Below are 22,207 nucleotides of genomic sequence, written 5' to 3'. Positions count from 1 at the left end.
AATCCCAGCACTTGGGAGGCAGAGACAGGTGGATTTCTGTGAGTTCAAGACCAGGTTGGTCTACAAGTTCCAGGACAGCTAAAGCTATACAAAGAAACCTGTCTCAAAAAAAAACAAACGAAAAGAAAATTAGAGCAAGGGTTAAGGATGCAACTCTGTGGTAAAATGCTTACCTGGGTTTGATACCCAGCCAAGGGGGGGGGGGGCAGAAATAACTTGGATCTAAGTTATAAGTCAGCTCAAACTATGAAGGAAGCCTGTGCTCATAGCAATTCAGGAAGCTAAGACATTAGGGCCATAAGTCCCATTAAGTCAAGGCCAGCCCAAAGTAATGTCTCGGTATATAACTTAGCAGTGGAGTGCTTCTTTGCATCCACTAGCCTTCAGATCTACCCTAGTGCAAAAAACAAGCAAACAAGACCCGCCCCTTAAAAAAATCTCATTGTCAATTACAAATGATAGACTATACTTCACCTTATTGTATGTATATTTTTGCCGTATGTGTGAAAATGTAGCAAAATAGTAATAATAAACTCCAGACACTGACTTGCAGGACCACAATACACAAATTAAAAGTGTTTCCAGCCAGGCGGTGGTGGCGCACGCCTTTAATCCCAGCACTCGGGAGGCAGAGGCAGGCGGATCTCTGTGAGTTCGAGACCAGCCTGGTCTACAAGAGCTAGTTCCAGGACAGGCTCCAAAACCACAGAGAAACCCTGTCTCGAAAAAAAAAAAAAAAAAAGTGTTTCCAAAGCCTGTGTGCTAGAGCAAGCCTGTAATAATAACATGTGGAAGGGGGAGTCAGGAGAAGCAGGAGTTCAAGACCAGCCAAGACTACAGAGAGTCTATCTACTAAAAAGCACGCAATGCACTGACACTTTTTCAATATGCTGGATAGATGAAGCAGCATGCTGCATTATTTCTCACGTTAATAGTGGATTCTCCTAAAAGCTAAACTCTCACAGAGCCAGGTTAACTGACTTCTAATAAGCCAGGAAACAGAAATGTTGTGTTCACTTAACTTTACTTTCAGCATATGTTTTTATTAAAATATTCGATTAGTTTTATTTATGTTTGTGGGTACCCTAGGAGTCCAGAAGAGGGTGTCAGATTCACTGGAGCTAGATCACGTGGTTCTGAGCTGCCTGTTGGAAACCAAACTCAAGTCCCCTGAGCGAGCAGTAGTTAAGCACTCTTAACCACTGAGCCATCTCTCTAGCCCCACCTCAGCACATCTTAAACTCATTCCATTTTAATCTGCACTAGGAAATAGGAACAGTCAGGCATGGTGGCATATTTCTTTAACCCCAGCACTCAGGTAGGAAGATCACGATGGAGGCCTGAAATCATGTGTCAAACAACTAAAATGAGAAGATAATACTGTTTTTTAGCCATAGTAATTTTAAAAAGCCAGGTTTAAGGTCCAATATCCTAAGGGCCAGTTCATTCTTGATTTTATACAACTTTGCTCAAAATAACCTCTCAGTGTTATTATTGGTAGTATAGATCATATTATGATATCTCTGGATTATAGATTAAATGAACTATTAGGTATACAAGTGTTTCACAAATTTATAAATGTCTTACAAATATTCATAGATTCACGAAAAGGATCAATAAATTCTACATGTTAACATTTATTAGTGGCCACAGTCATTTTTCTATTAGGGTATATACATATAATAGGCTTCAAATTAGTCCTGTGAGAAGACAGCTCTCTGAAAACTGAAGACATGCTTAGTGGCAGTGTGCCCAGCATTCACAAAGACCTGGCTGTCTATCTGGGCAGAGGGAAAGGAATTCTTTCAAGAAATAAATTATATAGCAAAGATACATCATTTTCTTGAACTTCATTCAAATCCAAAATTCTATTTTAATCAACCAGAGATGGTTTTAGATAACTGTAATCCCAACACTTGGGTGATATAGGAAAGAGGACCAGGAATTCAAGGTCATCCTCAGGTACACAACCAGCCTGAGGTCACCAAGGACAACAGGACACCTTGTCCCAAATATAAACAGAGGAGTGATGGTGGTGCACACCTTTAATCCCAGCATTCAGGAAGCAGAGCCAGGCAGATCTCTATATGTTCAAGGTCAGCCTGATCTACAGAGTGAGTTCCAGGACAGCTAGGGCTACACAAAAAAACTGTCTCAAATAAATAAATAAACATATAAAATGAATACTTGGTCTCCAACTGGAAGAACTGTTTGGGAAGAATTAGGAAGTATGATCTTGTTGGCAAATGTGTGTCACCAAAGACAGATTTTGAAGTTTCAAAAGACCCGAGAGACTCCCAGTACTCTCTTGGTTATGAATCAAGATGTGAGCTCTCAGGGCCAACAAATGGCTCAGCAGTTAAGAGCACTGTCTATTCTTTCCACAGGTCCTGAGTTCAAGTCCCAGTAACCACTTACAACCATCTATAATGAGATCTGGTGCCCTCTTCTGGCATGTAGGCATACATATAGACAGAACGTTGTATACATAATAGAAAAATAAATCTTAAAGAGTACTTGTGTTAGCCGGGCTGTGGTGGCGCACACCTTTAATCCCAGCACTCGGGAGGCAGAGGCAGGCGGATCTCTGTGAGTTCGAGGCCAGCCTGGTCTACAAGAGCTAGTTCCAGGACAGGAACCAAAAGCTACGGAGAAACCCTGTCTCAAAAATGCAAAAAAAAAAAAACTAAATTAAAAAAAAAAAGAGAGTACTTGTGTTTCCAGAGGACCCAGGTTCAATTCCTAATACCCACACAGAAGCTCACAACTATCCATACTTCCACTCCAGGGAATCCAATGCTCTTTTCTAACCTTTGAGGGCACCAGGCATGCACAGGGTGAACAGACATACATTCAAGCAAAACACTCATACACATAGACTCTAACCCTCTGAAACTCTTAGCCAAATTAAATATTTTATAAGTTCTTTATAAGTTGTATTGGTCATGGTGTTTTATCAGCAATATAAAAGTAAGTAACACACACACAAACACCCTAAGCATGAATTTTATGTAATACTAATGTAACTTTCAAACTGTAGAAATTGACTGGGGAAATCTCAGGCAGTAAAGTGTTCCTTGCGTTAGGTATTTGGACATGAGTTTGATCCCCAAAATCCATGTAAAAAGCTAGACATGGTGGCACATGGTTGTAATCCCAGGCTGAGAAGATACAGACACCCTGGAACTTGCTGACCAGCCAGTCTAAACTTTTTGGTTGAGCTCCAGGTCCCAGGAAGACCTCAACTCAGAAAACTAGATGGCATCTAAGGAAAGACAAAAGGTTGCTCTCTGGCCTACACATTTAAACACACATACACATACCCCGGTAGCACTGAATACCTTGACTGGTGGTGTAGAACTTGGGGAGGGAGTCATCACACAGGTTTCTTGGCTGTTATAAGTAGGGCTATCAGTCAGGTTCAGAAAGAGCTCATCTTCATTGGTGAAGTTCCCCTGATTGTCTACTCCTGGAGAGATGCAGATTACGATGGCACTCGTGTTATCTGCACGGAGCATACGCTGCCTCCAGCGGCCAAGCGCTCGATTCACAAGCATTTTAGCACAGGACTGGCCTTGCTCACCCTATATTTAAAAGAACAAGGAGAAGGAAGAACATTAACTCTCAATTAACTTACCAATACATACATATCAAATGAAAAACCTAGGTGGATCTGGTGAGATGCCTCAATGGGTAAAGGTGTCTGTCACCAAGTCTAATGACTCAACTTCTCCAGTTCAGTCCCCTAGACCCAAAGGTAGGAGGGACCAGCTCCCCTTCAAGCTGCTCTCTGACAAACACACATGGGCAACAACATGCACAAACACAACAAAACAAAATGTAAAAAATACTTTTATTTAAAACAATGCTAAGTATGACCAAATAAGTAAATAAAATTCAATTCTCAAACACTATCCAAGCTCTATAATCATGTTAAAATAATGCATCTGTAAATTTAAAAAATAAAATAAGGTTGACAGAGCACACTTTTAATCCCAGCACTCCAAGAAAGAGACAGGCAGATCTCTGAGTTTGAAGCCAGCCTGATGAGTTCCAGGACAGCCAGGGCTATAGAGACCCAGCCTAAAAAATTTAAAATAATAATAATAATAATAATAATAATAAAGATCTTATAAAGAGAGACCAACCTGAAAATAAACAGCAACAAGTGTTGATTTTTTTTTTTTTTTTTTTTTTTTTTTTGGTTTTTCGAGACAGGGTTTCTCTGTGGTTTTGGAGCCTGTCCTGGAACTAGCTCTTGTAGACCAGGCTGGTCTCGAACTCACAGAGATCCGCCTGCCTCTGCCTCCCGAGTGCTGGGATTAAAGGCGTGCGCCACCACCGCCCAGCAAGTGTTGATTCTTGTAGTTTTATCTCTTTAATCAAGAAATTTGGTCTTGTCTAACTTTAGGAAAGTTACAGAGAAGTCTTTTTTTTTTTTTAAAGGACTGAGTGTCCCAACAGAGAAGTCATCTTTAAAAGCAAGTAAATTATTATAAATACAATTAACAAATAAGACAATTAGGCACCGGGCAGTGGTGGCACATGACTTTAATCGCAGCATTCAGGAGCAGAGGCAGGTGGATCTCTGTGAGTTCAAGAACAGCCTGAACTACAAGAGCTAGGTCCAGGATAGGCTCCAAAGCTTCAGAGAAACCCTGTCTTGGAAAATCAAAAAAACAAAACAAAAACAAAAACAAACAAAAAAAAGGGCAAATAGGCATGGTAGAAAAAATGATGCAGGAGCCAATTTTCTAAAAAAGGAGCTTCTGAGCCCACTATGGTGACATGTTCCAGTAGTGCCAGACTCAGAAAACAGTAGGGAGATCACTGGTGCCCAAGAACAGGCACCCACGCTGATAACTCACAGCCAGCCCACAACATCCTGGAGCTCACTGTGTAGCCAAGGCTGGCCTGGAACTGGCAGTCTTCCTGCCTCATGTCCCAGGTATTATGATTATAGATGCTCAATACTACACTCAGAAGTGGTTTTAATGTGGAATTATCATGAGTTTTGAGTTACAGAAACATTTTATGAACCATAAAAGAAAAACCACTCCTATTAAATTACTGTACACCATTTGGGAAAAGGATTCTAATTTCAGTGATAAAAAGGAGAAACATGCATAATGGGGCACACCTGTAATCCTACCACTTGTGAATGAAGGCAGGAGGGTCAGGAGTGCCAGAAGGGTCAGGAGTGCAAGGCCAGCCTCAGCTCTGAGTCTGAAACCAGACTGAGCTACAATGGAGGCTATCTCAAAAAACCCAAACCAGGCCAAAAATCCCAGCAACTCAAGAGGCAAAGGCAGGTGAATCAGTTCGAGTTCAAGGCTAGCCTGGTCTACAAAAGGTAGAAAAAAGTAGTAAGACTGACTAAGGGCTGTGCCAGTGTTCACCGATAACTCCTGAGTTCCCAAAATCTGCAGGACACAGGGTTCACCACTGCACCACCAGCGATCAGAAGGACTCACTGTGATGCATTCCTTTGCCTTTCAGTTTTTCAGAAGATCTGTTCTACTTCCCAGCAAAGCTCCATGGAGAAAAACAATCCATACAGCTTTTTTCTTTTCTGAGACTGGGTCTCTCTCTATAGCTCTGGAACTCACTATGTCTACCAGGCTGCCTGTCTCCCAGGTGCTGGAATAAAGTCATGCACCAGCACCGCCCCACAAGTTATCTCATCTTTGTTATCCAATAACCACTAACTGCAAAACACTAAGTCTCTGGGTAATAAAAATGGATTTCAACAACACTTAGCTTTAACTAACTCACAATTTGATGAGATTAAGATTTATACAGTCTCTTTGATTTCCTTATTAGGTGCTGGGGATTGAACACGAAGCATGGTAGTGCATGCATGTAATCCTAACTATCAGGAAGGTAAGGCAGAAGGATTAATTCCAAAATTAGTGCCAAATTTTAGGTCAACCTTATCAATTTAGGAAAGACCCTATCTCAGTAAAGTTTAAAAAAAAAATCCAATAAAACAAAAAAACACTGGAGGGCTAACGCACTTGCCTAGCATCTGTTATATTCTGAATCCAAACCTTAGTGCCAGAGGACAAACTGAAGAGGCCTAACATAACATCAGTGCAGCCATGACAGGCTGCAAACTAACAATACTGGGACTAGACCTCTCTATTACAATAACCAGGAAGAGCCACAAACTGTACCCTACGGGTGACCAGAGCTGAGACAAACGAGTACTAGATGCTCCAGAACATTAGGAATAGCTTACCTAACTTGGACATAGGTTGCTAATTTCCTTACAGCAATGCCAGTACCAATCCCTGTTTGGTAAGACTTTTGTCACCTCACTCAGGAATTCAACCCCCATCTGAATTCAGAATTCCCTTCCCCTTCCCCATCCTTTACTCCTTAAAAACCCTGTCATAGCTGAGCTCAGTGCTCTCCCTGATCCAGCTGTGTCAGAAAGGACAGAGAGCCCAGGCTCAAGCTTGTAATAAATGCTCTTTGATTTTGCATACAAACTTGGACTCCTGGTGGTCTCTGGGGGAGCTCATGACGTGAGCATAACAAAACACCACTCTACACATTATACTAAACAAATACTAGATTTAAAAGGCGCTGTGGTATATGATCGTACTCGTAGAAAATATCCAAAGTAGACAAGTACACAGAAACAAAAAAGCCTGGTGGTTGAAAGGTATATGGGAAAAGGAGAACAGTCACTGCAAATGGTTATGAGGTTTGTTCAGAAAAAAATGATGAGACACAAGACAAACATCCTAGGCTAGACTCCCCACCATGGACAACATAACCCAAACACTTCAGACAGCATCAAACCACCGAGTCACTTCTCACCATTAAGTATTTTTTCTCCTCTTGGTCTTGGCACATGGAAATGGCATCTTGAGGTGGAATCATATTCCAAAGTCCATCACTTCCCAGGATAATATACTTGTGCTTCTGGGGGTCAAGAGTGTGAACACTTGTGTCTGGTTCAGGTGACACCACAAACTTACCACTGAAGAAATCATAGCTCCACAAGTCACCTGGATGAAGGAGCAGAAGGTACAGTTATTATTACTTTCAAGATAAGAGTGCTCATTGGCAGAATCCCCAGGTCTATCCCAGTAGGTGCAGAACAGCACTGATAATATTCAAAACCCATGTAAACATACTAGCGACAAGAGAATTCCCTCACCATGCTGAAAAACCAGCATGGGGATTTGCAGCAAACATCTTCCTTAACTTTTAAGTAGTGCTAAGGAAAAATGCAAGATGAACTAAGCAGTATCAGAATATCCCATAGTTTCTCTCTTTTGTGGTTCCTAGGTTTTAAGCAAGTACATAAGATCATGTATTTACGGAAGAAAATTAGAAATGAAACTGTCTAGGGAAGAAAACAATAGAGACTAATGAGAAAGGGAGCATGAAGAATGCCGGTAAAAGGGCACGGGAGACAATTAGCTCAAAGTAAGACATACTTATATAAAAACCACCTTAGTCTGGGGGGGGGGGGTGCACGCCTTTATCACAGCACTTGGGAGGCAGAGGTAGGTTGATCTCTGTGAGTTCAAGGCCACCCTGGTCTACAGAATGAATTCCAAACCAACCTGGGCTATGCTGAGAAACCCTGTTTAAAAAAAAAAAAGAACCCAGACAGGCAGACAAACAAATATGACTTTCTGTAACCCAGCACTAGGTACAATTTCTATACCAGTGAAAAAATTTTAAAATAAAAACTATGCCATGGGGTAAAGATATACATCAGAGACCAGAGAGCTTGTTGCACATGTGCAAAGACCTGGGTGTGATCCCCAGAACCAGAGGTAAATAATTAAGTATATACTTATTAACTCTTTTAAGCACAACAAAAAAAAGGACACGATGCCTTAACTGTCACTTCTAATATTATGCTGGAATTCCTTCTCGGCCCAGCAGGATAATAAAAAATACAGATAAATTGAATAGGAGAAAATTATTCATGGGTAATTTCACTTATACTGAGAACACCAAATAAATTATTTGTTTATGAATGGTTATCTTTTCTCAGCCCACTTCCTCCCTTTTTAATTAAAAGAAATTTAATATGAACAATACAGATTTAATAGGCACTAGGCCAGTGAGATGGTTCAATCACTAAGGGTGACTGCTGCCACGCCTGACAACCTGAGTTTTATCCCTGGGACCCACACAGTGGAAGGATAGAACTGACTCTCAAAAGTTGTCCTTTGACCTCCACATGTGTGCTGTGGCATGCATTGCACATATACAAATACATAAATAATTTTTTTCTAAGTTTTTCAAGACAGGGTTTCTCAGTAGCTATGAAGCCCATCCTGGAACTCACTCTGTAGACCACACTGGCCTCAAACTCACCGAGATCCGAATGCCTCTGCCTCCCGAGTGCTGGGATTAAAGGTGTGCGCTACCACCACCTGGCTAAATTTTTTTTATAAGAATGAGCATTAGGAAGACAGAAAGCAGGGGTTGGAGAGATGTCTCAGTAGTTAAGAGCACACTGGCTGCTCTTACTGAGGATTACAGTTCAATTCCCATATCCACATGGCAGTTCACACCCATCAGTAACTCCCGTCTCATGGGATCTGGAACCCTCAGCTGGCTTCTAAGGGCACTGCACGTATACATGGTACACAGACATACCTGCAAGGAAAACACCTACACACAAAGTTTTTAAAATGAAAAAAAATTTAAAGCTACAGAACAGGCTTGTTCTGGGCTATATCATGCCAGGCATAATGACACACGCCTTTAATTCTAGCACTCAAGAGGCAGAATCAGGCAGATTTCAGTGAGTTCAAGACCAGCCTAGTCTACAGAGTGAGGCCCAGGACAGCCAGGGCTACAATGAGAAACTCTATCTTGAAAAATAAAAATTAAAAAAAAAAAAAAATTGCTGGGCCATGGTGGTTCACGCCTTTAATCCCAACAATCGGGAGGCAAAGCAGGTGGATTTTGAGTTCGAGGCCAGCCTGGTCTACGAGAGCTAGTTCCAGAACAGCTAGGGTTGTTACACAAGAGAAAAAAAAAAAAAAGGAAAAAAGAACAAAAAAGCGCAGTATGCACCCAACACACAGAAGACAGGCTTCTTATGATTGATCTAAAAAGTATTTGAGACAATGTTTCAGATTACTTAAAATTCATTAGTAAAAATCCCTGGAGTCTGAATTTAAGCTCATCTCAAGTCATACTTCTAGCCAGTTCCCTAATTGAATCACAGAATATCATTTCTGTAGTTCAGAGGAGGAGCCTCCCGCATTGGTGCTGGTTGCCAGCTGGGTGGTCATTTCCCCTTTTCCCTCAGCAGAGGGTGCTGAGAGGGCTCCAGGAGCAGTCTCTCTGGTTCCAGAGAGCTCTTCTTTGCTTGATCCTGTGTGTGGCACCTGACAGCTAAGCTAGCAAGTCCACAGGAAACAGCAAATGTTAGATCTTCAACCAACTTCCCACAAACTGTCCTCCAGCCTGTGGCTAACCTATCACGAGGTTACCAATACCTGCTTCAGTGATCTATTTCCAAAACTACAATCAACATAACTTGTTAGGACATAAATCTTGAAGCCCATCATGGTGAAGAATCAATGATTATACTACCAACACTTGGGAAGTAGAGGCAGGAGAATCAAGAGTTTAGGCTAGCTCAGTCACACAGCCAGTTCTCCAACTTAACCTGTACTATATGAGACTCAATCTTAAAAACAAAAAAAACAAAAAAGGAAGGGGGGGATCAAAAACAGAAAAATGAGTCAATGAGATGATTTGGTGGGTAAAAGCACTTGCCACCAAGCCTGACTTCCTGAACTAAATCCCCAGCACCTACATGATGGAGGAAATTTTGGGGAGATATTCTCTAACCTGTTTGAGAGCATTATGGCACGCGTGCACCTACTCTTCACCCCTCAGTCCCTACATATCATGAGTACACAGTTGAGGGATGGTGTTAGATACACGACTCTGTAAATGTACACAACATATCCTTCTGTCTCTTGTTGTGCTAGGTGTTGAACCCAAGACCTAGGTCAGGTCAAGGAAGTGTTCAACCTCTGTGAAACTTTTCCCTCATTTTTTTTATTTGCTTGTTTCTTATTGTTTTTGAGATAATACCTGAGTTCAAGACCCACACTGGTCTTGAACTCACAGCCTCCTGCATACACTTCCCTAGTGAAAAGGACAGCTGAGATATAAGTAGTTAACAGCCCAGTTCTTCATGCAAACAATCACTTGATGAATGTCCTTCTCCTTCCTTAGCTCATGAGGATAAAGATCTTGTCCTTATTGTACTCCATACACACAGCACTAAATAGTTATCTGTTCAGAGCCATCTGGCATAGTTCAGTGGTTAAGAACACTTGTCTGGTATGTGTAAGGTTCAATCTAGCACTGAAAAGAACAACAAACTACTCAGGAATAACTGATGTACCTCCTATGTGGTGGGATGATGTGTGGGGGATCAAACTTTGGGCCTTGGACATGTTAGGAGAGCAATTTACAGCTAGTATATAGTTCCAGTTTCCAATGCATTACTTATTTTCGGGGTGGGGAGGGGTTGAAGCAGGTCTCACTGGGCTGGCCTCAAACATATCTCCTGGTCTCGGCCTCCATAAATGCTGAAACTAGAAGTATCACACCTACCTCCTGATTTTGAAATTATTATGATCAAGGCACACATAACAGTTTCATTATATTATAACTCAAGACTTATCAACTAAAATGGCAAAAATTAGTTAGGTGTAACCCAAAGAAAGAGGCAGGAAGACTCAAGTCAAGACTAGAATATAAATAAAGTCAAGTCAATGTAAGTTCAGGCGAGATTGTAAATTCAAGACCAGAGGTTTTCATCCTGTGAGTCCTGACCCCATTAGGCCTGCACGACCCTTTCACAGCAGTTACATATCAGATATCCTGATTATCAGATGTTTGATTAGGATTCAGAACAGTAGCAAAATTAGTTACGAAGTAACAATGAAAATAATTTTACGGTTGGGGTCACCACAACGTGGGGAACTGTAGTAACGGGTTGCAAGATTAGGGAAGTTGAAAACCACTGCTCTACAGCTTTCTAGGGCTTCATAACAAGACACTGTCTCAACATACAAAAGTTGCAGATGTGTCTAGGCTTGGAAGAACACACCTCTAATCTCAATTCTCAGAAATCAGAAGCTAAATGATCAAGAAGTGGAGACTAAACTAGGTTACACAGTGAGACCTTACCTCAAAACATACACAATTACACAAATCAAACTAGGACACAACACCCCCTTCCCCAGGCTCTATTGGCAGATAAAGGCTGCCGGAAAGGGGGAGTGTTTTCTTCAGTGACACAGCTACTGGGAAGTTGTGCGTGCTCCAATAAGTAGCAATTACCCAGCTCATGCAAGCAATACCATTTAAACTCAGGGCACCACACACCTGCACTGGTGCTCATACACACAGATGTGAAGGAAGAACTTCAGCAGGGGGATGAGAACAAAAGGAGGCAACGAGGATGACTACAAACAAAATACACTATGCACAGTGATAAAATTGTCAAAAATAAGGTTAAAAAATAAGACAAAGGGGGCTGGAGAGATGGCTCAGAGGTTAAGAGCACTGACTGCTCTTCCAGAGGTCCTGAGTTCAATTCCCAGCAACCACATGGTGGCTCACAGCCATCTATAATGAGATCTAGTGCCCTCTTCTGGCATGCAAGCATACATGGAAGGAATAAATAAATAAATATTAAAAAAAAAAAAATAAGACAAACGCAGGTGGTGGTGATGGCCCTTAATCCCAGCACTCAAGGGGCAGAGACAGGAGGATCTCTGTGAGTTCAAGACCAGCCTGGTCTATAACGCAAGTTCCAGGACAATCAGAGCTGTTACACAGAGAACTCCTGTCTCTAAAAAAACAAAAGACAAAGAAGACCTATCACCTAGATTCAATTATATTTTGACACTTTTCCCTACTTGTTTAGTCAACATCCTCACCTGTATTGGGTACTTTCTACACGATGATCATTTTGACTAGAGTAAAATGAGATCTCAATGCAGTTTTGATTCACATTTCTCTTATACTAGTGAAGTTAAACGTTTTTCCATATGTATAGCCACTGTGTCAGTTGTTTATAAACATGTTCTCCATTTAATTTAGTTGGGTATGTGTACACGTGTGTGGGGATATACATGTGCCATGAGATGCACATGGAGATCTGAGAACAACTTGGGGGAGGGGGGCTCTCTCTCCAACCACATGGGACCCAGAGATCAAAGTCAAGTATCAGGCATAATGAAAAGCATCTTTAACCTTTAGTAATATTTTTGGGTTTTGGAGACAGAATCGCACTCTGTAGTTCTAGCTAACCAGGAGCTAGTCTCAAACTTGAAGAATCCTCCTCCCTCTGCTTTCTGACCACTGGGATTACGGGCATGAGCCACCACATTATGCTCATGATAGTATTTACCTGTAACATCATTGTTTATTAAGTGAGGCAGGGTCCCAGCCACCATGGAACTCCAAGTAGACCAGGCTGGCCTGAACTCACCGAGTTCTACCTAACTTTGCCTCCTGGAATTAAAGGCACAAGCCATTTCAACCAGACTATCATTTCTCTAGACTCTTTTAAAAATCTAGACTGAGCTTACCCATTCTTGGGCAGAATAGTACATAAAGGATACCATGTCCTTCTCATCATGGGAGACATGGAACAGTCAACTATCCCTTATAGTTTTTTATTATCTAGTCTCAAAATCACAATACTTTCAGTGTGCCTGTGTTTTGACTGCAACTTATGTCTACCTCATCAACTGAAGCCTTTTTGTTCACTTTTGAGACAGTCTTGTATGCCAACAGACCTGAATCAAGCTCATTATGTAATTAAAGATGACTTTGAACTTCTGATCCTTTTGTCTCCACCTCCCAAATACTGGGAGGTGTATGCACCGTAACACCTAGTTTACTCAGTACTAGGATCAAACTCTGGGTTTTGAATGTGCTAGGCAGACACTCTAGCAACTGAACCACATTTCAGCCCAGCACTTTGACAAGTCCTGATAGACTATACAATCTTCCCCAGGTCAGGATCCATGCCTGAAATATTTTTCACATAACCAGCCCTTTCCTTTCTTTCAAGATACAGCTAAAATAATACTCCCTAAAAGTGGCATTTTCAGTCACATTGTATAAAGAACTTTTCCCTTTCTAAATTCTTCTTTATTGCAGCACCGTTTCTTTCATTCAAGGAACCTTCCTACTCTAAAGTTACTCCATCTACTACCTCATTGCCTACGGTAACTCCCTAACTACATGGCGTTATTCTGTGTCAACAGCCTGTCTAACTGCACTACACCTCCAAAGCCTACCAAAACACCAGACACTGGGGTACTCAGGTACCTACTTCAGAAATAAATTGCTATTTTATCATCTTTAACTTTACATGCATTGGTGTTTGCCTGTGTGAGAGTGTTGGATCCTCTGGAACTGGAGCTACAGACCACTGTAAGCTCCTATGTCGGTGAGGGGAATTGAACCCTTGAGACCAGGTACTTTGGAAGAGTAGTCATTGCTCTCAATTGCTGAGCCATCTCTCTAGCCCCAAAAATTTTATTAGAAAAACTATCTTAGGATAGCCAATGCAGCTATTTTATTAGCTGTAATTCTCTAGTCTTAGCAATGTGTGTTGACTCACACTAAGAAGCCCAGCCACTTGAGAGGCTGAAGTAGGAGAATCATTGTGAGGACAAGGTCACACAGGGCCATACAATGATATCAAATCAACCTTAGCTCTGAAGACCAGACTGATGTTGAACTCACAGAGAGCCACTTGTCTCTGCCTCCTGAGTGCTGGGATTAAAGGTGTGCGCCACCACCTCCTGGCAAGATCATCTCAAAAATAAGACAAGGAGGGGCTGGAGAGATGGCTCAGTAGTTAAGAGCATTGCCTGCTCTTCCAAAGGTCCTGAGTTCAATTCCCAGCAACCACATGGTGGCTCACAACCATCTGTAATGAGGTCTGGTGCCCTCTTCTGGCCTGCAGACATACACAAAGACAGAATATTGTATTCATAATAAATAAATAAATATTTTAAAAAAAAATAAGACAAGGATATTCTTCCCATTGAGCCCCTCCTACTATTGGGAGTTCTCTAAATTTTCCTTAATAAATCTGTTCATTATATTCAAAACTAAATAATATAAAAACAAAGCAAAACAAAAAATTCTAGTCTTTATTCTAAAACCAGAATATCTACAAAAAATTGTTTTTATTTTGGCATGGACAATTTATTTAGCTAAAAAACAAAACAAATTGCTGCAGCTTAAGGATATTAAGGGTTGAAGTAAGTAAGAATATTGAAAAATAGTTTTAATTACACCATTAAGCCTGGACAGGCATGTGGGTATATATGTATCTAAATGACAGACACACAGATCTCTAAATATCCCTAAGTACAGATGAAAATTAAGAAGACCACAAACATAAATTGTAAGCAAAGAACAACTGGTGCTGAAGTATATACCTTAACTCTTACTTCACATTTAAAGTATTTTCAGTTTCATCATCTCTAACCTTACCACAGACGAACTCCGATCTCGCCATCATCTTTTACTCCTATATAATGCAGAAAATAGAAAATTATTTTACCAATTATAAATCCATCTTACCAAGTGCTCTCGCTACAGCCAGGAAAGGAATCTGATCAATGACTGTACTCCTCCTAACAGGGCCACTGTGAGAGAGCCGAGGTCTCTTCCAAACTACACGATTCACTCCAGACTTGTTCATCACACTAAAAAGTGAACAAAGTTCATAAATAGTTTAAATTATTAAAATATAACCAAGCCTGATATGTAAGGAATTAATAAAAAGAGATTACATTATCATAAAATGACATGTTTCAAGTACAAAGATATAAGAAGCCAAGGTTCCGGCTTATAAAAAGACAAACAAAACAGTGTAGGATTTACATGAAAAAGATTTGACTAGAGTAGGCCAAACAGAACCAACTGCAAATAATATGAAAATGAAGAGCTAGGACAAAGAAAAGCCCAGGACGACAGGACTCAAATTTAACAGGGAAGGTAAAAAAGAGAGTCAATAGATGGAAAGCATTTACTTAGGATAAATTTAAAAGAGTTTTCCAATTTCTTAGGGAGGAGAGAAACAGAAGGATGTCAGCTGCAATGTTTCTGACTTGCAGATTAACAGGAGCTGGGCATGGTGACTCAGACTAATCCCTTGGAAGGTAGTGGCAGAAGGTTCAATGTCTGCTTGAATTAAAGATTTCTATACGTTTCAAAGTATGAAACTAGCCTTGGAGAACAGAAGAGCTTTATAGATACACATATGGGAGTTACGGAATAGGAAAATCCTCCTACAACTTTGCCATAAAACAATAAAACCGTTAATTAGTATACAAAAAAGGTAGTTACCACAGGGTACCTTAAACTTTCATAAGTATAGTTAATTATTTGGGAAAAAAATTAAAAGTATTATTGAGATGGTTGCTCATTCTGTGCTTGGTATGACTGAATGGGATTTACTTAAAAGAAAATTGACACTTATTTCAAATTAATCATGGTTTCTCTGCATTATACCCTCTGACATACACATACACAATTTTCTAAATCTTTTAAAGATTTATTAGCTGCACATACACCTGCGTGCCAGAAGAGGGCATCTGATCCCACGGAATTGCTGCTTATAGATGGTTGTGAGCCACCATGTGGTTGCTGGTAATTGAATTTAGGATTCCTGGAAGAGCAGCCAGTGCTCTTAACTGCTAAGCCATCCCTCCATCCCCCTCTGATTTTTTTAAAAAATTCCAATAGAGGAACTACAAATATAGCTGAGTCAATAAAGAGTCTGCAAAAACACAAAAACTTGAGTTCTATCCTCAGGAACCAAAAAAATCAAGACAGGGTGGTGCTGGTAGCATACACTTAGGATGAAGGTAGCACTGGGGAGGCAGAAATGAGAATACCTGGAGCTCGCTGGCCATTCAGCCTACACAAATCAGCAAGGTCAGGCCAAAGTGAGAGACCATCTCAAAAACCAGGTAGACAAAGCAGTTCCTGAAGTGTGGTGGTGTGGATGCCTGTAATCTCACCTACTAAAGAGACTAAGTAGGAGGATCATCAAATGTACAGGTACATGGACAACAAGGAATGCATCTCCAAATAAAATTGAGGGAAAGGGCCAGCAAAATGGCTCTGGGGGTAAAAGCCTCGGTTCTATCCACAAGATGCACACCTTTACTTCCAGCACTGAGGAGACAGAGGTAGGAGGATCTCTGTGAGTTCGAGGCCAGTCTGGTCTACAAAAGGAGTTCCAGTAGTGTAGGAGGGTCTTCTGTTCATGTGTTGCTTTCATTGGTTAATGAATAAAGAAACTGCTTTGGGCCTGATAGGACAGAACTTAGGTAGGCGGAGAAGACAGAACTCAATGCTAGGAGGAAGGGCAGAGTGAGAGAAGCCATGGATCCTCCACCTCAGACAGACGCTGGTTAGAATCTTGCCAGTAAGCCACAGGCATGTGGCAAAATATAGATTAATGGAGATGGGTTAAACTAATATGTAAGAGTTAGCCAATAAGAAGTTAGAGCTAATGGCCAAGCAGTGTTTTAATTAATACAGTTTCTGTGTGGTTATTTCGGGTGTAAGCTAGCCAGGCTGCCGGGACAAACAAAGGGCCCCCCACTCCCTGCAACATTCCAGGACAACCAGGGCTATTCCAGAAAAACCCTGTCTCAAACCTGAACCCAGATTTCCAGGACTCATGTAAAAGCCAGGCACAGATGCAGGGATGTCTGCAATCCCAGAATTCCTACAGGGAGATAGGAGAATTCTAGGACGCTTTCTGGTCACCGGCATGGTGTATTTGACAGAAAAAAAAAAAAAAAAGAGCTAAGAAACCCTGTCTCAAATAAAGTGGAAGGCAGAGACAAACTCCCTAATTATCCTCTGACCTCCACACACTTTCCATGACACATACAATCCCAAATAAGACTAAATGAAAGAAAGTAGAAGATAGCAACAAAAAATAGGACCAAGCCAAGAGATCTGAGCAACAGTGGGAAATGTTCATTCTGTCCTACACTAACCACAATGATAGCAAACACTAAGTAGGAAATGAGGAACTGAGTCTATAATGTTTTTTAAATATTTAATTATTTATTATGTATACAATATTCTGTCTACGTGTATGCCTGCAGGCCAGAAGAGGGCACCAGACCTCATACAGATGGTTGTGAGCCACCATGTGGTTGCTGGGAATTGAACTTAGGACCTTTGGAAGAGCAGGCAATGCTCTTAACTGCTGAGCCATCTCTCCAGCCCTGAGTCTATAATTTTTATTAAACTTAAGCAGTGGCCAGTGGTCACCAGTGATATGACAACAGTACAGTTAAAGACTGAAACAAGTATAGAATAAGCAGAAATATCAACACAGAGCTGTAAATGTCAATACAGAGCAGAACTCCAGAAAGTCCTTCATTCACCATTGTTTTGGAGAATAAGTTCAACTTTCATTTCTATAGACAGGGAGAGTTAGAAGACCAAGGGCAGTTGATGTAGGTGGGTCATCTGTCTATGTGTCACTTTCATTGGTTAATAAAGAAACTGCCTTGGCTTTTTGATAGGGCAGGATTTAGATAGGCGGAGTAGACCAAACAGAATGCTGGGAAGAAGGGAAGTGAGCAGACTATATAGCTCTCCTCTCCAAGATGGATGCAGGTTAAGATCCTTCCTGATAAGCCACCACCTCGTGGTGCTACACAGATTATTAGAAATGGGTTAATCAAGATGTGAGAATTAGCCAGTAAGAGGCTAGAGCTAATGAGCCAAGTAGTGTTTAAAATGAATACAGTTTCCATGTAATTATTTTGGGTAGAGCTAGCCGGTGGCCAGGAGCCCTCCTGGGCGGCGGCAGGAAGTGGCCCAGGCAGTCATTTAATTTTTTATTGTTCTTATTGAGCTATATATTTTTCTCTACTCTCCTCTTTTTCTCTCCCCTCTCCTTTGACCCTCTTCCATGGTCCCCACACTCCCAATTTACTCAGGAGGCAGTCATTTCTTATGCTTATTCAATGTTGAGGCTCAATTGGGGGTAGAATAAAGTACATTGGACATTCACAAGCACATGAAACAGGAGAAATACAATGAGAATGGACGCCAACATTCTGTCTTCAAGTCATCTTAAAGTCAGAGTTCTTTCTCAAAGACTACTAACAAGGCAAGCCTCTGGTTAGAAGCAATTCCAGCAGCTGTCTCCAATACAAATTAGGAACTCCCTAGAAATTATATTAGCAAGGGTATTATGGTCTTTGGGTGTCTAAGAAACACAACAAATAATGTGCTGTTTAAGAAAAAAAAAAAGTCTAGGGGCTGGAGAGATGGCTCAGCGGTTAAGAGCATTGCCTGCTCTTCCAAAGGTCCTGAGTTCAATTCCCAGCAACCACATGGTGGCTCACAACCATCTGTAATGAGGTCTGGTGCCCTCTTCTGGCCTGCAGGCACATACACTGACAGACTATTGTATACATAATAAATAAATAAATATTAAAAAAAAAACTTAAAAAAAAAAAAGAAAAGAAAAAAAAAGTCTAAAACCAAAGCAATGTTGCAAGCTACTGCTTTTACTGCATACCCTGCTGCTGCTATGTATTAAGAGGCAAATGGGGGCTGGAGAGATGGCTCAGAGGTTAAGAGCACTGCCTGCTCTTCAGAGGTGCTGAGTTCAATTCCCAGCAACCACATGGTGGCTCACAACCATCTGTAATGAGATCTGATGCTTCTTCTGGCATGCAAGCATACATGGAAGAACGTTGTATACATAATAAATAAATAAATATTTAAAAAAAAAAGAGGCAAATGGAAAGCCGGGCGATGGTGGCGCACGCCTTTAATCCCAGCACTCGGGAGGCAGAGGCAGGCGGATCTCTGTGAGTTCGAGACCAGCCTGGTCTACAGAGCTAGTTCCAGGACAGGCTCCAAAGCCACAGAGAAACCCTGTCTCGAAAAAACCAAAAAAAAAAAAAAAAAAAAAAAAAAAGAGGCAAATGGGCGCTGGCCAACTGCCTAGGTCGGGACAGAGGGAAGATAGGAAATAACTGATCATAAAATGGCTCAAATTTTGCAAAAAGACACCTGTTCCCAAATGGCCAAAAGCATGTGTCCAACTGTCCAGATGGTATTTTTAAGGGAAAAGGCAAAAAACATAAAATCTTTTTAAAGGCTATTAAAAAAATGAAAGAAAATATAACTTTAAAAATTCAAGTTAAAATAATAAATAAAATAGGGGCTGGAGAGATGGCTCAGCAGGTAAGAGCACTGGTTGCTCTTCCAGAGGAACCAGGTTCAATTCCCAGCACCCACATGGCAGCTCACAACTGTCTGTAATTACAGTTCCAGGGGATCTGACACCTTTACACCAATGCACATAAAATAAAAGCTAAACAGATTATTAAAGATAAATATAAACTAGAAAAATATTTTCCTAAAAAAACTAAGACGGTATCAGGCCCACCAATATTAAAAATGTGTAGTAAGAAACTAATGGGGCTGAAGAGATGACTCAGAGGTTAAGAGCAGTAGCTGCTCTTCCAGAGTTCCTGGGTTCAATTCCCAACAATAGTAGCTCACAACCATTTGTAATGATATCTGGTGCCTCATCTGACATGTAGGCATATATGCACACAGAACACTGCATACAGGCCGGGCAGTGGTGGCGCACATGGTCTGGCGACTCCACAGTAAATGCCAAAGCTTTCAAAGCAAGTGTTTTCACCATGGTTGAGAAGGAAGGCCATGCGTCTACAGGTAGTTTTTCAGCAGAGGAATGATTGGCTGTGCTATAGAACCCCAGGAATAAATAAGTAGCTAAAGGATGGATTCATTTACTACAAAACCTTGTGTGGGGGCTTCTATAAATTCCAACCATATAATAGTCTGGAAAAAGCAAAACTTTAACAGTGAACAGGTCAGTGGTCGCCAAGCGTAAGGGAATGGAGAATGGATAGGCAGAGAGAGCATAGACCACATTTGTTTTGTTGTTTTTTTTTTTTGAAAAAGTATCTCTACTATGTAGCACAGCTAGCCTGTAACTTGCTATGTGGCTCAAGACAACCTCAAACTCACAGTCACACACCCTTGTGGCTGGTGACAGATAATAAAACTACTTTCCAGGTAAAAAAAACTCCTGGCTTGGTGACACAAAGTCAGAGGACCTCTGTCAGTCTAAGGCCAGCCTGGTCCACACAAGTGTCTCAAAAAAAAAAAAAAAAAAAAAGGAGAGAGAGTATGTGTGTGTGTCCCCAGCTACTGCAACCAAGCTAAGATTCCATGGCAGAGAGTAAAGACAGAAGATATGAGACTGTCACCTTCTAAATACTACAGAGACCTGCAAAAATGGAAAACAATGTCATTCCTGTCACTCAGTGCTTTATGTCACTGTACTTGTGGCACAAGTCCCAGAAGACTAAAACAGGAGAGCACTTGTTTAATGATAAACTGTAAAAAAAAAAAAAAAAGGTATCAGCAAGGTACATGGCACAGATTAGCTGTTCTGCTCTGTCCAGATTCCAAATGATGTCAGTATTGAGTCAGGAAGATTAGGAGTTCCAGGTCAGGTTCAGCTATATAAGAGTCTGTCTCAAAAGAAGAGAGGGAAAGGGAGGAAGGACATGTATATAATCCCAGCAGTGAGGATACTAAAGCAGAGGGTCACCAGTTGTAGACCAGCCTGGGTTACACAACGTGTTACAAGCAGGCTGGCCCACATAACAAAATCTGTCTCAATTAAAAGGGAACGGTGGAGGAAATGTAAAGACAAAAGACAGTGTAGACAGCTGGCTAAACAAAACCAAAATGAGACAGACAAAACAAATAATTACCTCCCACCAAGTCCTTCAATTCTTTCTCTTTCCTTGGGAAGTTCTGGCTTATGATCTTGTGTCACCTCCACAGCTCTGACAAAATCATCCTTTGGGTCATCCTGAATTCCAAGGACAACCCCAGAGTCACCTACATGAGCTACATACATCTTCATGCCCCGTATGATAACCACACTGGCAGTTGTCCCGGATGTGCTGGGAAGACCTGTCATCGTCTTTGGCCATTCTGCTGTAATAAAAAAGAAAATATTTTATATTTTACTTCTCCAGGTACATACATAAGCACAGTTATTAGAATAAGCAACAGTTCTTGAATTAGCATGTTAACACTTGAATTTGTACAACAAAAAAGTTTAAGGAAAACATCTTGAGCTGGAGATGTAGTCAGAAGCAAAGCACCTGCCTAGTATTCTCAAGGTCCTAGACTCAACTCCTAGTCCAGAATGAATGAATGAACAGGAAAGAAAGAGAGAGGGTACATTCAGAATCTACTTGTCTGAGGTAAGGGTTTTTATTGTTGTGCTAAAACACCATGACCAAGAACAATTTTGGCTGGAAAGAAAGGGTTTATTTCATCTTAACACTTCCATTTCATACTCCATTATCAAAAACCTGGATGGCAGAGAGCACAAAGGAATGCTTACTGGCTTGTTCCTCATGGCTTTCTCAGCTGCTTTCTTACAGAACAGGACCATCAGCCAAGGGGTGGCATTGCATACAGTGAACTGGGTCCTCCCACATCAATCAAGAAAGTGCACCACAGGCTTTTCCACAGGTCAATCTTGTAAGGGCATTTTCTCAGCTGAGGTTCCCTCTTCCAAAATGATTCTAGCTTGTGTCAAGTTGACATAAAACCAACCAGCATACTAGAGAATTTGAATTAATCCTCTAATCAAAAAATCTATAGCCAGGCGATGGTGGCGCATGCCTTTAATCCCAGCACTTGGGAGGCAGAGACAGGCGGATCTCTGTGAGTTCGAGACCAGCCTGGTCTACAGAGCTAGTTCCAGGACAGGCTCCAAAGCCACAGAGAAACCCTGTCTCAAAAAACAAAAAAACAAACAAAAAAGAAAATCTATAAATAACTATAATAACCCATAAAGCAATACTGAAACAAAACACAGGACAGATTTTCTACTTCCAGATGACTCTCAGTCATGGTTACATGGAGAAGCAAGGTACACTGGTCTTGTTTTTCTTTGCTAGGAAATAAACCCAGGGCCTCCTACATGCCATGCAAGTACTCTAGCCCAGCTCTATGTTACAGTTATAATACCATTTCATCAGAAGCTAGCACATATTAAATCTTTCCAGAAATTGATACTTGTTTTTTTAACAACTTTTAAATACTCAAA

General features: G+C 41.0%; 1 protein-coding gene across 1 annotated transcript in view; it reads right to left on the bottom strand.

The window, feature by feature from the left end:
• Ppm1d (protein phosphatase, Mg2+/Mn2+ dependent 1D) overlaps positions 1-22,207 on the bottom strand; it is a 41,490-nt gene that overhangs the window by 3,961 nt on the left and 15,322 nt on the right. The window contains exons 2-5 of the mRNA XM_057774798.1: positions 20,853-21,081; positions 14,626-14,750; positions 6,829-7,019; positions 3,342-3,584 (exon numbers count right to left, since the gene is read on the bottom strand). Coding sequence (XP_057630781.1) covers positions 3,342-3,584; positions 6,829-7,019; positions 14,626-14,750; positions 20,853-21,081 — 788 coding nt within the window. The remainder of the gene's footprint in view (positions 1-3,341; positions 3,585-6,828; positions 7,020-14,625; positions 14,751-20,852; positions 21,082-22,207) is intronic.

The sequence above is a fragment of the Chionomys nivalis genome, chromosome 7, assembly GCF_950005125.1.
Source record: "Chionomys nivalis chromosome 7, mChiNiv1.1, whole genome shotgun sequence".
NCBI classification, from domain to species: Eukaryota; Metazoa; Chordata; class Mammalia; order Rodentia; family Cricetidae; genus Chionomys; species Chionomys nivalis.
The sequence above is the reverse complement of the archived record's forward strand: the minus strand, read 5'-3'. Positions and strand labels throughout refer to the sequence as shown.